Source organism: Carettochelys insculpta, chromosome 17 (genome assembly GCF_033958435.1).
Source record: "Carettochelys insculpta isolate YL-2023 chromosome 17, ASM3395843v1, whole genome shotgun sequence".
Classification (NCBI taxonomy): domain Eukaryota; kingdom Metazoa; phylum Chordata; order Testudines; family Carettochelyidae; genus Carettochelys; species Carettochelys insculpta.
The window spans coordinates 4,952,251-4,969,002 of NC_134153.1; the positions used below are offsets into that span (position 1 = coordinate 4,952,251).

General features: G+C 37.6%; 1 protein-coding gene across 3 annotated transcripts in view; it reads right to left on the bottom strand.

Annotated features, from left to right (window-relative positions):
* Positions 1-16,752, bottom strand: part of ZBTB46 (zinc finger and BTB domain containing 46) — a 127,493-nt gene that overhangs the window by 23,153 nt on the left and 87,588 nt on the right. For 2 of the 3 annotated variants that reach the window (XM_075011377.1, XM_075011378.1), the window contains exons 6-8: positions 10,294-10,466; positions 9,117-9,168; positions 1,790-9,037 (exon numbers count right to left, since the gene is read on the bottom strand). The exons of the other annotated variant lie outside the window; for it this stretch is intronic. In XM_075011377.1, coding sequence (XP_074867478.1) covers positions 8,457-9,037; positions 9,117-9,168; positions 10,294-10,466 — 806 coding nt within the window. In that variant the 3' untranslated portion in view covers positions 1,790-8,456. Of the gene's footprint in view, positions 1-1,789; positions 9,038-9,116; positions 9,169-10,293; positions 10,467-16,752 lie in introns of those variants that run through there. 3 annotated transcript variants of the gene reach the window in all.

Genomic DNA, 16,752 nt, shown 5'->3' on the forward strand with positions numbered 1-16,752 from the left:
TGTAAAAGCTAAATAAATACGTAAATTACAGCAAAAAGGTTTTGCATTACCGTAGACATAAAAATCCCTAATTTAAAGTTGAGGTACGTAGTTGCAAGACTTAACCAGTCAAAGCCCTGAACAAATGTCCATTTAACCCCACTTTGGGTGTGCTATCCTAGCAAACTCAGGCAAATAAAGCTTGTGTCTGGATGAGTAAATGGTAAGAAAAAAATCAGGCGCAAGCACTTTAAGTGGATGGTTAAAAAAGATGAAATTGTTTTAACTATCTCTGCATACCAACAGAGAGATATGGAAGTTTTATGCTGAATTCAGATATAAACTCTGCTTCCGGTAACAGATTCAGAATATTTTATGATAATGTCCCTCAATTTACTGCTTTGGGTATTACAATGAATCTCAGGGCAGATGACACATTTTTCCAGCTACGACACTCCAGATACTGTATATCAAACAGACACTCAAGACAATTTTTGCAATTATAATTTTATTAAAAGCTAATATTTCGTGTCAAATATACATATTTTTATTTCTTCCTCTATAAACTAAGCACTTGAAAAATAAAGGCATTGTTAGAAAAGCTGAAATACAGGATTTAATTTTAGAGTTTTCACAGTATGATCTGTTCAACAAGGGTGAGCAAAGTGGGAGGCAGGTAGGGGTGGTGTGAAATTTTGAAGGGGGGGCGCAACATGATTGGCTGCTATGTGATAGGCTCATCGAGCTTATTAAAAATGTTGAAATGTATTATTGTTTTTATGTTTGTCTGTTCACATTCAGGTACTGATTAATAAAGTTTTTACATTCTACATTCTTATTTTCTTACACATACCAAAAAGGATTTTCTCAGATATAAATCAAAATGTCCGGTAGTTTGGATTCCATTAGACAGGCTGGGGGCACCTGCTAATTACAGTGACAAAAAGTGGAGCCCGACATGAAAAGTTTGCTCACCCCTGTGTTAAAAACATAGGCCTATAAGCACATATATTTAGTCAATATATTAAACGTTGGAAAAAAACCTCAGTAATTTTTGTCAAAATGACAAACTATAAATGCACAAAACATCTGCCCTAAATAAACAGGATAATATTAACCATTTACAACACTTAATAGCAGCATCTGTAAACAAGGAAATGATCATTGGCTAGATTACCAAGATCATTACCAGTGAAGATATGTGGCAAATCTCTGTATCAGGGTGGATGATAAGCAGCCTTTGGACAGGAAGCTGTTTGCCAGCATTAGCCCCAGCAGTCTGCCAGATGCTTTATCCACCTGTGTACCTGCAGGAACGGCCAGTTTTCTGGTCCCCACCAATAGGACCTGCGCCTTTTCCCCAGCTCCAGTTGGGAAGAAACGATGAACCACAGCTAATGAGAGCTATGAGCAGCCGTACCTGCAGACATTCAGATAAACAAAGCACACGGCAGCTCACCATGGGCTAACACCAGCAAAGTGAGTCCAGCCTGTGGTCTGCTTATTGCCCTTCCTTGCTCTATATGAAGAACAGCACCAACAAATGAAATATATCAATTACAAATAGACCTCTATTCTTTAAAAACTGTGAAAATAATTTCACAAATAGAGTATTTTTAAAAAAAAATCTACAACACTACAAATCTTTGGTATTACTGTCTCAAGTTATCTTACTGTTTCACTGAGAAAACAAAACAGCTGCAGTCATGTAGCACTTTAAAGACTAACAAAATAATTTATTAGGTGATGACCTTTTGTGGGACAGACCCACTTCTTCAGAGCTGAAGAACTGCATCTGTCCCATGAGAGCTCATCACCTAATAAATTATTTTGTCAGTTTTAAAGCACTACATGACTGCGGCTGTTTTGTTTTGGTAGAATACAGACTAACACAGCTACTGTTTGTTTCACTGAGGTACATTTACTTAGATTTACATTTTTAGAATTCTCTCCTTGAGATATCTCTCCCCTCCTGCTTTCTGACCTGAAAAAGTGATGCGTAGATTTAATACGATTCTGTTTTGTACATGCATTTCCTGCATACAATCTTAAAAACAAAAAACACCTGTTTGCAAATCTAAATAAACACCAAATTCCCACTGGTGAAAGAGGAAGACTTCTTAATAGGTATAAATCTTGTCTGTCAACTGTCAATGCTAACCACTGACAAATGCATAGATGATATAGAGAAAAAAAAAACATTGTGCAAAGTTAATATGCATTAGTCCTATCATGCAACATTTACCTCAATAATGTTACTTCTGCTCTAGTTTAGAACATGTACTCCAACTCAGTGATAAAGGAAAGCTATTTCATCTACCATCAAGAGGTCTACAGAAGAAAATATATTATAAGGTTTGTCTGCATTCTGGAAGATTTGTAGATAATTTTGCCCCCTCCTACACAATTCCAATCACAGCAAAATTTATGCTCTCCTACTACCTTGATAACTTCATTTGCAGTAATTATATACAAATTTGTCTCTTTATTGATAATAGCTACCATCAGGATTCCCATAGATATGCTCATAATTCAATTAAGAGACAGAATTTCTGGAATCTTTTGCAGTAACCAGGTAAAGTCTGTGCCGTATTTTGTTTGGCATTCCCTTATTTAAATTGTCCTCACAAATATACTCATTACCATTAAGACTGCATGTCTTCAAGAGAAGATGTTAAACCAAAAGCCATTTTGTTCTGATTCTATTGAAATTAAAGATTTTTTTAAATTAAAAGGATGACTTCTTTCCTGTCCAAAATTTTCCCTTTCAGAAACAGCTGCTACATTTCCTCCACAGCTACATCAATACCAGAAGTCGACTCTTTTGTAAAACTCCACATAACTACTAAATAAAGGTGCTTTGTAAAACTAAATTTTATTCTGTAAGTCTGTCACCTGTGCATATCATGTGTTACTGAATGACAATTATTGGAACGCTGAATGCTTTGGATGTTCAGAAGTATATCATTACCTGAGGTAAATTTTTCTTCTTTCATTTAACACATTAGACTGCATGTTATATTTTTAAGCTCATACAGCAGTTTTGTTAGTTACATGGTAAAACCAATAATCCCTATCACATCGTCTTCTACTCCTCAATTTTGAATTTAAAAATGCAAGCTGAAAAAAGTTTTCTATTACGACTATATAAACATCTGCTATATTGTTCCCTGAAATTCTATAGCATTTGTGGTGTGTTTAATCAATGTACTCCTATCAGTGAAGATAGAAATTTGCAAATAATACAGTAAGTTTGATAATAATTTATACAGCTGTCAGGAATCAATGCCATTGGTATAAACTGTACATAGTATAATAAAATGACTACTTAACCTAACAGAAAATATTTTCTTCTATGGCTATATGAGCTTATCAGAAGGCTAAATTAATTCAACCAAGTTCCTTAAGCATTAGGGAAAGGAGAGGGCTAATCTAGTTAAAAGCATGTTAGCTAGACACTTTCACAAAGAAGAAAACAAAAAAAAACCCACCCAGGATGTATTTAAAAAACCTCAAAAAGGCAAACTGAAGAAAAAGCTAACAAAAAAAATTTAACAAAATGAGAGAATCCGCAGGGGCAAAGGTTTGAATGAGAGGAACTAGGAGATGCTCAGAGACCTTCTTTCATGACCCACCTACTCATTTTATTTGTAAGATTTATTCAATGACTAACAGTTCCATGGGTGTTTCATCACCATCGTGACAATGTGATTTCTAATGAAGAAAGACAGGAGCCAGATTTGTGACTATTGTTACACAGGTATTAATTCCCATAGTACAGGAGGATAAGCCCCCATATAATATGGCCATTTTCTCTGTCTGTGGTACTTAGCCTAACTTCCTGTGGGTTAGTAACAGAGAGTGAGCCGTGCTAGTCTATACACTATCAAAACAAAAAGCAGTCAAGTAGCACTTTAAAGACTAGCAAAATAGTTTATAAGGTGAGCTTTCGTGGGACAGACCCACTTCTTCAGACCATATCCAGACGAGAACGGACTCAATATTTAAGACACAGAGAACCAAAAACAGTAAGCAAGAAGGACAAATCAGAAAAAGATAATCAAGGTGAGCAAATCACAGAGTGGAGGGGTTGGGGGGGAAGATCAAGAATTAGATTGAGTCAAGTATGCAGAGGAGCCCCTATAGTGACTCAGAAAGTTCCCATCACGATTTAAACCATGTGTTAATGTTCCGAATTTGAATATAAATGTCAGTACGTCCACTTCTCTTTCTAAAACGGAGTGATAATGTCTCTTCAGTAACACACATACCTTTAGGTCATTGACGGAATGCCCCATTCCATTAAAATGTTGACTAACTGGTTTGTGGATCTGGAGTGTTTTGATGTCTGTTTTGTGCCCGTTGACCCTTTGTCTAAGGGAGTTAGAAGTCTGTCCAATATACAAAGCATCTGGGCATTGTTGGCACATGATGGCATATATGATGTTAGTAGAGGCGCATGAGAAAGTGCCTGTGATTCTGTGAGTAACCTGGTTAGGTCCAGTGATGGTATTTCCAGAGAAGATATGTGCACAAAGCTGGCAGCGGGCTTTGTTGCAGGGAAAGGTTCCAGGACTGGTGTTCCCGGGGTATAGACTGTGGCTGTTAGTAAGGATCCTCGTGAGGTTGGGAGGTTGTCTGTAGGAGAGAACAGGCATGTCACCCAGGGCCTTCTGGAGTGTAGCATCCTGATTAAAAATAGGTTGTAGGTCTTTAATAATTTGTTGCAGTGGTCTGAGCTGGGGGCTGTAGGTGATGACCAGTGGTGTTCTGTTCTTGGCTTTTTTGGGCTGATCTTGGAGTAGCTGGTTTCTGGGTATGCGTCTGGCCCTGTCCAGTTGTTTTTTTTACTTCTCCTGGTGGGTAATTCAGGTTTATGAATATTTGGTAAAGTTCTTGTAGTTTTTGGTCTCTGTCAGTTGGATCAGAGCAAATGTGATTGTACCTAAGAGCTTGACTGTAAACAATGGATCTAGTCACGTGTGCAGGATGGAAACTAGAAGGGTGTAGATAAGTATAGCGATCAGTAGGTTTTCAGTACAGTGTGGTACTGATCAGGCCATCCTTGATTAGTACTGTAGTGTCCAGGAAATGTATCTCTTGCATGTTGTAATCGAGGCATAAGTTGATGGTGGGGTGTAGATAAACTATTTTGCTAGTCTTTAAAGTGCTACTTGACTGCTTTTTGTTCCTGTGGGTTGTAATACTTTGAGTTAATTGGGGTTTGCTGTGAGTGTTTTGGTGGCCTGTGATAAAGGGGAGGTCAAACCCTCTAGTAGCCTTAAACTGTATGGTGCTATGTCACCTGGCAGCATTCCTTTTAGGTATGCTTGGCTATACACGCTTCCTCTCCGTTATCCAGATAAGCCCTCATCTGCTGCTTCCATTATACCACAGATACTGGTTGTGGGGGGCCAGAGAGCTTTTTCCAGCTCCCTCCCACTGACCAGTTCTGCTTTGTCATCTGCCACTGAGCACAGTAAATTTACTTAGCAATTGCTAAACATCAAAAAGGCAGACTAGGCACACCCATAACAGGAGGAGTAGGGAGAATCTAAAGCATATTTACACGTCAATAATCAACAAGGAGAAAGCACTATATAGACAAAAAAGTGTTTAACATGGCTTTCTTGTTACATCAATTAACATGATGTGCTAATAGTTACGTAGGAACAGACTGTCAGATGGTCTGTAATCCACTGAGACACAATAGAGGTGGGGCTGATGATGAGAGGTGTTTGACTCCCTGACCCTCAGGCCAAGTCCACACTAAAGGGGAAGGTTGAATGCAGATATGCAACTCCAGCTACGTTAATTACGTAGCTGGAGTCGTCATACCTTAATTCAAGTTTCTGTGCTGTCTCTACTGCAGGTCGATGGGAGAAAATACGTCTGTCAACTTCCCTTACTCCCTGCTAACAGCAGTAGTGTTGCTGCCAATGGGGACAATTTATCGCGTCCAGTGAAGACGTGCCCTCAGCCACTGAGGGCGGATGCGAATTACAGCTGCAGAGAGGCAGACAGAATTTAAATCAGAGGAGGACCAAGTGTAGTGGAGCACTGCTCCAGAATGTGCCATTTGGGGGTGGTGCAGCCACCTCTTCCAGCTTTCCTCTGATGGATGGTTCCTCTACATGAGAAAGTCCCAACTGACCACCTTCAGCTATTTCATCCCCACTTTGTGCAGCTTGCAAAGCGGATTTAGCAGGATAAAGTATCTGGCCACCCTAAATGTTTAATCATCCTCAAATATACAGTACTGTTTGTGCAACGCTAAGCATTTCCCTGCCTTTTCTTGAAAGGTTTGTTTTCATTTCCTAGGTATGTTGTCGCACAAATCAAAAGAACCAATATACAAATTAACCCGAACATATTACCTAGCACTTAAGTATCACATAATGTTGCAGGGCACTCTTACTGTGACTTAACACTATAGAAATTGTTAGAATAATTAAAATATGCATTGATATGTTAACAGCTTTCAAATAATTTAACCTAAGAATAAAATGGTGACTTTAGTCAGACAGCAAACTTCCAGTGACAGTGTCTGATTGTCATGCTCCACTGTCTCCCCTATATAGTATTGGACTTTTTGGAGCAACAAGATCTACTCTTATGAAAATTCAACCACAAAGTATACACCAGACTGATGTAACTGAAAGACTAAAAGAAACTTCAGTTTTTGAATGCCTCATTCTCCCTCAAATATAGAAAAAAAAACTCTAGGTAACATTCAGCAGCACGCTAAATAACCAAAATGTTTTTAACTTTGCAGCAATTAAAAAAAAAAGCCCAACAAACTAGTACTATTCGCAGAACATATGTCAAAGTGCACAAATTTTCTTAATATGACACAGAAAACTTAACTTCTTTATAAATGCTTTGTGGCATTGGGTGACAGCAAAGTACTTTCCTTATTTGGTAATTTTGGGCAAAGATGGGACCAGAAGCTCAATCCCATAACTGTAAAATTCCAAAGCTTGGGTCTTTTGCTGTTCTTTTTCAGGTACAATCTGTTTGATGCAACACAAATCTAATCCTTATCAAATAGCATTTCAGAAGTGTTAGATGAAGACATCATTCAGCAAAGCAGAAATACTTGTAACAGTGGTTCAACAGTGCTTCTCATTTAATCCAGGCACCAGAGTGCTTTAGGGAAGAGGTGGTGTCTGACTGCACCTACAAGGTACATTGACAGGAATTTTTAAAAATTCTCTAACCGCCAGAATGTAATTTTATTAAGCAGCAAGGTCAGCTTCACCTTTTCTGACAGGACTAGATTCCTCCTCCCATACCTGAGATCTGCTGGAATTTGTACTTCTAGGAACAAATTCTCTTAAACTGCAGTGCGGAACAAGCTAATAGTTCACCTGTGTAATGCCTAACCTCAGAAGGGCAAATCTCCTTTGATGACAAAGTCCACACAGAGCCACACTCCTTTCAACACCCAAATGCAGTTATCCTGTATATGTCTGAATAATTCCCTGGGCTACAGTTACACCACAGCTATCTGTTGACAGAAGTCACTATCGGGGGAGCTTTCCTGACAAACCCTCTGTCGACAGATCGCATGTACACATGAAAGCAAATTGAGAGAGCTCCTCTCTGTCTAGAGAGCAGCCAGGCTGCCTGCTGCTCTCTTGGCAAAACAGGCAGCCAGAAGCACGGCAGCCAGGGCTGCCCATTGTTGTGGATGCCCTGTCTGCTGAGAGAGGCCCCCTAGGGCTCTGTTCTGTCAACAGCAGCATTATGCCTCAAAGTTTGGAGGCAGAACACTGCTGGCAACAGTGCTAGGTTTTGTGTGCAAATGCTCCATGAGTTTTGTTGACCCTTTTTTTCCTCAACAAAACTCTCTCATGTAACCGTAGCCCTGGAGACTATTTTTAACAGAACCTATAAAGCAAAATTTTAAACCGAAAAAATGTTTATAATCATTTCCTTTCATGCAGACCATATCACGCTACTCAGAAACAGCATGTAACATAACTGCTATACAGTGCTGTGTTTACAAAGGAGTAAAGGAGTCTTTGAAACAGCTTTTGAAAATAAAGAAATGAAAATTAAGTCTCTTTAAAATCATTATCCTAGCATAATAAATTAAATCTTCTCTAAAAGCTTGAGGTCCTACTACGAAAATACACAAGCCAAAGTTCTTAATGATGACAGGTAAAAATTTAAAAGGAATTTAATCTTTAATCATGAATAATCCAAAATGTCATTATGTTATCTACTGTCAAAAATATTCTTACAAAAATTCATCTTGATTCTTTTTAGAGTTTTAGTTTACAAAATCTGGAGCTGAAACAGTGCCTGACCAATCTGCCTAAAATCTGGGAATTATTATAGTGTTACAGTTTATCCAGTGGTAAGCCCACTTTCTGCAAGTAACAGTGCAGCCATATACTCTTAATTTATGAATTTAAGGTAAAAAAAAAATCTAAAACATGTGATCCTCTCACACTAATCTCATGGTTTTCTCATTTCCCAAAACAGACTTGATAGACCTCAGGTTCCTGATTTTGATCCACACCATCCAGAACTTCTTCAGCTATTGCCTGAGCAGAGCCCAGATAACACACTTTCATATGCGTAGTGAGGTTCTTTTGTGTACCAAAACCTTTGCTGCAAAAGAGACACACAAAAGTACGTTCATCTGAGTGCACAGACATAAGATGCCGGTTCAGGTCTGTCTTGTCTCGAAAAAGTTTTAAACAGTCAGGACACTGCATCTTCTTGTGATTGAAGTGGATTGTCTTTTCATGCCTATCCATATTTGATTTTAGAGTGAAACTTGCAGGACACTTGGAACACTGGAATCGGGCAAACTGATCCTGCGACATAGGACCAGTGAGGCCAATGAGGACAGGTCTGGAGTAGTCAATTAAGTCAAAAGGAAGAATCATGGAAAACGCATGCTCATGGATGTGCTCCTTCAACTCTTCAGTGCATTCGAAAACCTTCCTGCAGAAACCACAAGTCATTCTCTTGGTTAGTGCTGAATCCAAGAACAAATCTTCATTAGTTAAGTCCATATCTTCAGATCTTGACATATTTATATCTATAACAGAAATACACGTGTGTTAATAACTTTAAGTACAAATTAATTTTTTATTAAAGGTATTGTTCTCTCCATTTACCTGTGTCAGAGTTGTCAAACTGCCACAGTGCTACAAATCCATCATAGGAGGCCTGCAAATGAAAAGAGCAATTAAGTACAAGTAAACATACACAAAAAAATGCTTTTCACTCGCTCACCCACTCACCCCATCCCCCACTGCTTTAACAGAGGTCTAGCATTCTACTCAGCAGTAAGTATCTTCTCTTCTACAAACTTTTCATTATTAACAAAACATAGAGATTGAGGTTACAATTTTCATGTGTAGTATATAAAGACAGAAAGCTTGATAGGAATTTAAATCCACATCTAGGTTCCTAAGTGAACAATATGAGTAAGTAGTCAATTTGCAGAGTTACCTAGCTCACATAGCTTCGTTCAACTCAGTGGGAACCATGGGCTCAGAGCAACTCTGAAAATCATGCTACTTTTATGTAAGAGCTGGCATATAGATCCAAGTAACCTAATTTTGCCCTTAACCCTTTACTATTTCTTTCCACCAAGTAATACCCATATCAAGCACAAGCATGCTCTGCTCAGTTTCTTTTATGTTAAGACTACACGATATTACTGATTCATATGATAAACAGAAGTAGTAGAATGGATGATGTAGTCTCGGAAGGTTTGTCAGAGATTGGGGATGGGGCCGTGTGGTAAATTAACTTTTCTTACCATGTGATTTTTTTCTAAGGTGACAGCAAAACAAGTGCTGTATTTTCCTCCATTTGTTTAATGAGACAAATATTTCATGGAAAAATATTTTTAAAAATATAACTTTATTGAAGGACACATATTTTAGTTCACAAACTATGCATGTTTAAGTAATGAGTAATAAAAGCATACTGGGCACCTGTGTTTTCAGGCACCCTTATACTTTATTGTTGCTCTTAATGGTTTTTATAATAAAAGAAACTCATGCTATTTTTGTAAAAAACACTAATTACTTTTGGATACATGTTCCATTGAGGAAAAGGGAAAGAAAGCTTCAGAATTAAGCACACACTCGCTCTGAACCCCAGTAAGGGCAAATTTGGATATTTTTCTGAAGTTTTACATCAACCATATTTTGCAAATGTAACTCTCTTACGTGACATGGTAAAAATATAAAATGTGATGGTCACTGCACATTTTTCTACTAAGAGGATTTGTGTTAAAACTCTACACATTTACAAATTTTTACAGCTGTCTCTTGATCTTACCTGAGCTGAGGAAGACACCTTTCCTTTTATCCTGGTTTCTGGTGACATTTCACCAGTACAGGAGATCACAGGGGGGCTCTGAGTGGCAAGGTGTGATGAAGGCAGCAGAGGAGATGGTGCTTCCACTTTGCCATCAAATTCGCCCCTTGAACGATTCAAGTTGGCGCCAGGCCCTGGGGAACACAGGAAACGAGTCTCACCCACGTGAACTAGCACCAGCTGGTGGTTTTTAAAAAGGCCCTGAAAAGGCAGTGAATGAGCACTTGCAGTTTATCTTCTGTCAGTAGAAGGGAACGCAGCAGTGTAGTGATGCCAGGCCTTTTGTGTTTTTAAAACCAGCCTCCCCACCCAAAATGCCAGTTGTCTGCATGTGATGTATGTGGTGGGGGTTATATCTCACAGCAGCAAAATGGTCACTAAAAAGAGTCACATGGGAGAAAGAAGCACAAAGTAGCACAAATATTCTGAACAATTTTATCTCTGAAATACACTGCTTTAAAAAGTACTATTTACATAGCTCTAAGTTTTCCGTGAACATATACACAAAAGATTTATCAACTCTCCATTTAACTGTCTTTAAAAATTCTGTCAGTCTTAAGTCCAATATTTAACCATAATAAATAGAAAAAAATTTACTACTGCTATTTTGTATAGTATTTTTTAACTCCAGATCTAGAAAGTGCTTTGCAACAGTGAGAAAGCATTACTCACATTTTATGACAGAGAGCAGAGAGTTATGTGACTTGCTCATGGTTTCACGAGTACAGTAAGCCCTAAAAAGAATTACGTTCTAAACCTCTTCTGAAGTTTAAGGGAAAAGAAAACTGACTGGCCACTAAAAGGCCAACTTATTTGCGCAGTGACAAACAAAACAAAAGAGTATTTTTTTGTTCATACTGTGACAGCAACTAAAGGTTATGCAGTACTCAGAAGTAAGTAGGAAATCAATAGTGAAAATATATATGATTTGACCAAGACCAATTGCTATAAAAATTTAATATTCTTAATTAAACCTTAAAGCCATCTTAACTGTTGCCTCATTTTAACCACACAAACAAACCACTACTTGTGAAAAGAAAGTAGGCAAAATCATCAGGGGCAAATACTGCATATTCATTGTTAAAAAGGGTATATGTTACATCTTTTCAAAGGTTTTACATTCTTATTAGACTAATACAATATCTTGTTTGCAAGATAGCAAACAAGCTGTATAAAACTTAGCATAATATCTAATCAAAATTTTGAGGAGTAAAGGGACTTCGAAGTACCTGCGGCTGACCCACAGCTACATGCAAGCCAGCACTTTGAAGTTTCACGCTTGGAAGTTGCCGCAGAGGAGATTTAGCCTAATGAACTTCATTAGTAATCTCCCAACACCCTAATTACCCCAACGTCGCCTTCGAAGTTGAGGGCTAGTCTAGATACAGCCTGTGTCTTTTATTTACACCACCCATCTCAAAGCAATACCACCTAACTTTTTACTAAATACCAAAAAAGATTAAAGTGACTTTATGGTGTCTTGCAATAAGGATTCCCAATTATTTTCTCAATTTGTTTAGTTTTTAGTTCAAGTGAAACATCGTTATTCTTGCACTACTTATTAACTGTTTTAGTCTATTGTGTTTTGGTCTTCTGTATTAATGTTACTCTCACACTTTAGTTAGTTACATTCAAGGGTGATGAGAAGACTATTTTTAAACTTTCCTTCTGATGGTGCTTCTATTTAACCATAAATGTTGCAGGGCAGTGAAGCATGCCAAGGAAAACTATGTGCAGATGGTAATGAGGCAAAATTAAAAGTATTAAGTTATTATCTCCAGATATAAATATGTGGATTTATTCTCTTTACCATTGAAATTTACACCATTTCCCCATGATTGGACAATGATCTGTGTCAGTTTCAAGAGCATATGGAGAGTACATAAGAACAAACAGCAGCCATACTGGGTCACAGCAATTGTCCATCAGCCTAGTAGCCTGTCTTCTGACAGCAGCCGATGCCAGGTGCTTCAGAGAGAATGCATAGAACAGGCAATCATCAAGCGATCCATACCCAGTCATCCAGTCCCAGCTTCTGGCAGCCAGGGGCTAGTAACACCCACAGCATAGGGCTGCCTTCTTGACCACCTTGGTTAATTGCCCTTGATGGACCAACCCTCCAACAACTTCTTAATTCTTTTTTTTTTAATCCTGTTGTAATTTTGGCTTTCACAACAGCCGCTTGTAATAAGTTCCACAGGTTGACTGTGCACTGCGTGAAGAATTTCCGTATGCTTATTTTAAACTTGCTGCGTATTAATTGCACTAGGCGACCCAATCCTTGTGTTATGTGAGGGAGTAAATAACATTTCCTTATTTACTTTCTCCACACCATTCATTATTTTATAGCCCTCGTTCTTATCTCCTCTTAAGTCATCTCTTTTCCAAAGTGAACATTCTGATTAAAAAGTGAGTCTTTTTAATCTCTCAACATATGGAAGCTGCTCCCTATCCTTAGATCATATTTGTTGCCCTTCTTTGTACCTTTTCCAATGCTAACACATCATCTTTGACATACAGAGGTTTAAAAAAAAAAAGCCAACATTCAAACAAATCAGGAAAAAAAAAAAATCAGGCTTATAGTATTACATCACTTCACGTAATCATACAGTCACTGCCTACCTACACAAAAATATGCGATTACCAGGTGTTCTGATTAAATCTACAAAATCGATGCAGATTACCCTATTTACGTTGCAGATCTGCGCAGTGACTCTATGGAATTTGCGGAAGATGTCCAAGACAAGCTAAATGTAGTTTGAATTTTATCAAAGACAGAAATGGTGGTTTAGCTTTTGTAATTCCCTTGGTAGCTCCCTTAGGAAGCTATACTTGGTATTAAATGTGAAGTGAATGGCTATCCACTTATTAAAGCAACAGCAAAGACTGATGAAATGGGCAATTTCTGGCAACTAAGGGGAAACAATATGACAACCCTGAAAACAGAAAAGAAAGATATGCACCAATTGCAAGTATCAAACAAATGTATCACTGATGTTCTGTAGTATGTGTGTAAGTAAAGAGTATATGAGTACAGGTTTTAATCCATTCTGGTTTATATAGTAAGAAATATTAAGATTACACTTTACTTAAATTCTTTCAAGAAACAAAACAATCTTCTTATTCAGAATTTAAAACTATCAATTGTCCTGTGATCTGCACTGCTCATGGAAAAATAGACACAGAAGATCTGGGTGATAGCTACGTGAAAATAGCATCCTCCATAGCCAAGAGCACTAACAGATTTGACAGTAAACTCATGCAGAAACCTGAAACTGAAATGCCAGGATTGCTATGACATGCTTACAAAAACTTCAACTCTCTTCTAAATCTTGTAAGAAAAGGTCCATGCCTACATGAACGCCACAAAGGAAAACTGACCACTAGGTACGTATATTCCCTTAAAATTTAGTGAAAGTATAAGTTATGTTTCAATAAAGATCTAAAAATAAAATCTTAATTGGTTAGCCCAACAGAAAAAATATTTCGTAATCTATTGTATAACACACTTCATATTAATTGCTTCCATAAACAGTTTCAATTACAATACAGAGAATAAAACAGGAAGAGAAACAAACATACAGAGGATTTTATAACAGGCTAATTGGGGGGTAGGGGGTAGGGAAGAAGAGAGCTGACTTCAATCACCAGTAGAAGTGAAAACTTACCTGAATTTTTAACACTGGAAAATACAGAAAAAGTAACCTGATCAATTTGTTTCCTATACATTGCCTGAATATCAAGAACTGAAAATCATCCCTTTAGTTTTTAAGATTATTTGAATTGGTTAAATTTACAAGTACTGGATTATTACCTTCTAGTTAGCTGTTCTATACACCAATATATAAATACCCACTGAAACAAGAATCACTTGGTATTCCCATTTTGGACATTAGGCATTTCACGCCTCAGTGTCATCTTTACAAACAACACAATTCTGCTGCACCCTCTAAAATGAATGTTCATTTGCACAGAAGTTTTTATGTTGTTTGTCAGCTTAATGTTTACAATACAGAACCACAGTAAAGTTGACATGAAACTAAGCCTTTTAGTAACCAGCAGTTCAAGCAAAAAATTTTCTCAGGTGTAAAATTTATAACAAAAGTCAGTGAGGTACAATGAGCACCTTAATGTACTCTCAATAGTTTCTTACAACAATATGAACTAAGAACGAGAGAAAATAAACAAGCTGTACTTCTACTGCAGCCACAGTTTTCCTACGGAGGAGATCTAGGAAAGGTGCACATGTTCGTATGGGCTCTCCTTTGGCACTGCTATAACCACCTCTTCCCATGCTACTTCCAAAAGAGGCAATGACTGACTGAAACCTCTCTCCCACATCAAGAGTTGTGAACCCTCTCCAATTCCCCATCTGTGACCAAACAGAGTCACAGCCCCACTGATTTCCAGCCCCCACTGTATCCCTGACAGTGACCAAGAGGTATACGCCAACCCAAAAGTTTATATTTCAAACAAAGCAAAGACACTCTTACAATCTGTTCCGCTTTATCTCAGCCTTACTCAGAAAAAGCACAGCAACTATCACCACTATTTAGGTATTGTCCTTACACCATTATTTTCTGGATCAGGAAGACAACTTGATCAACAGATGGTTAAGTTCCAAAATGCTTTTTTTTAACAGCTTCAAGTTGAAAACCACTTAGAAATGCTTAGGACACAATATTTTCAGATTTGACAAAGCAGAAAACAAATTAAGAGTGTTCATGTATAAAAGAACTTTGTTCACAGCCTTTTCTCTTTTTTAACAGTACCAACAATTATAAAATGCCAAAATCCTCAATTCATGGGGTTAAGAAAAAGAATTGAAAAAACAGGAGGAAAAACAATCAATAATCTACACTAAACTGCATATTCTGAATGTATTAGAGGTTCCTAATTAGCTGATGCATTATAATTTCTGAGCATAATCCTAAATACTGATTTAAAAACAATCACTGCTTTTAACCAAAAAATATAGGATATGAAGTTTAATGAGAACTTATAGTATATAGAGTTAAATGCCACTGAAGAAAGAAGTTTGGAAAGTTACTCTAACTAAAGTGACCATTACAAAAGTTTCACTTGCATAAAGACAGTAATTAGCGCCTAAGTGGGTGAATTTCACGTACCGGGAAAAGTGTAAGGCTGTGAATTCAAGTACAATAAACTGTTTCATATAATCTGGAACTCTCAAATAACTGGCATTTTTACCACAAGCAAATTTTAGTTACGTTTTCCGTAAGTACCACATAGTGAAAGTAAACACAAGTAAACAGCAAATACAGTATAAGTTTACAGTGGACAATACTACTGTTGGTGATCAATAAAGTACTCTGCGTATATTTTTGTTTGTTTCTTAATATCTAATCTTGTTTCTCTGTAGTTTTACGTATTGCTAAGTATACCTCTCTATTATCCAGAATATTTGAATATGCAGCAATCTCCTGGTCCCAGGGTTGCTGGATATGGAAGAGTTTACTGTACCTGCCAAACTAGGAACAAGATGACAGGCTGCAGTGTGGCATCCTCCCAGAGTTGTTACTCCTGTCTATGAAGGCAGAAGCTGCTTCAGCATGCTATTACTCCTACAAGCAGTGGCCATGACATTATGCCTCTGTAACACTTATCCTAGGTCCACTCCCTTGACTGGCCCCATTCCCAGACTCCACCTATCTACAGGACTGGTGAGGAGACCCTTTCTACCGAATGCAGACAGAGCAAAAACTCCCTTGTGCAAACACTCTGCCTTCAGGTTTCTCCATACAGCTGGAATCACAGTTTAGGTGGTACAAAGGGTTATGTGCTGCTTTACTGGAATGGGGCCATTTTCACTCTAGGAGCAATCTGAGTGACAGAATAGTCTACTAATTTACTTCGAAAAATTACCAAAATAAAGGAACAAGCCTCACATTAAAAAAGTAAAAAGACGCAAAACATCACCTCTAAACCCAAACCCAAACCAATAATACCAAATTGCAAAAATATTAAAAACTCCACCCCCACAGTTTTTTCAGTTTTAAAATCAGACTATTAGGACCTGCCACAATTTACCTTCTATTGGAATGTCACTGCACTGTATTCATCTTGCAATTCAGGTGGCAGTATAAAAGTGACCTAAACATTTTGGGCTTCAAAAATAAAAAATAAAAATCAAATACGTATTGTATGCTCTTTCCATTTTACTTATTTGGGTTAATCACGTTCTTAACAATTTTTTCCCTTTCTGTAAGTCTGCTGTACATATACACTGTAATTGGCCATCTTGGCTTTGTACAATGTCCCAGTCTATGTTCCGCTCTGCCAGTACTACTGAAAATACCATGTTAATACAGCATTCATGGTTCTTATTTCTATTTTCTTCAGCATACCCAAGTTTTATTAGTTGTATACTCTATAGAAAGGCAGGATAGATACTTTAGT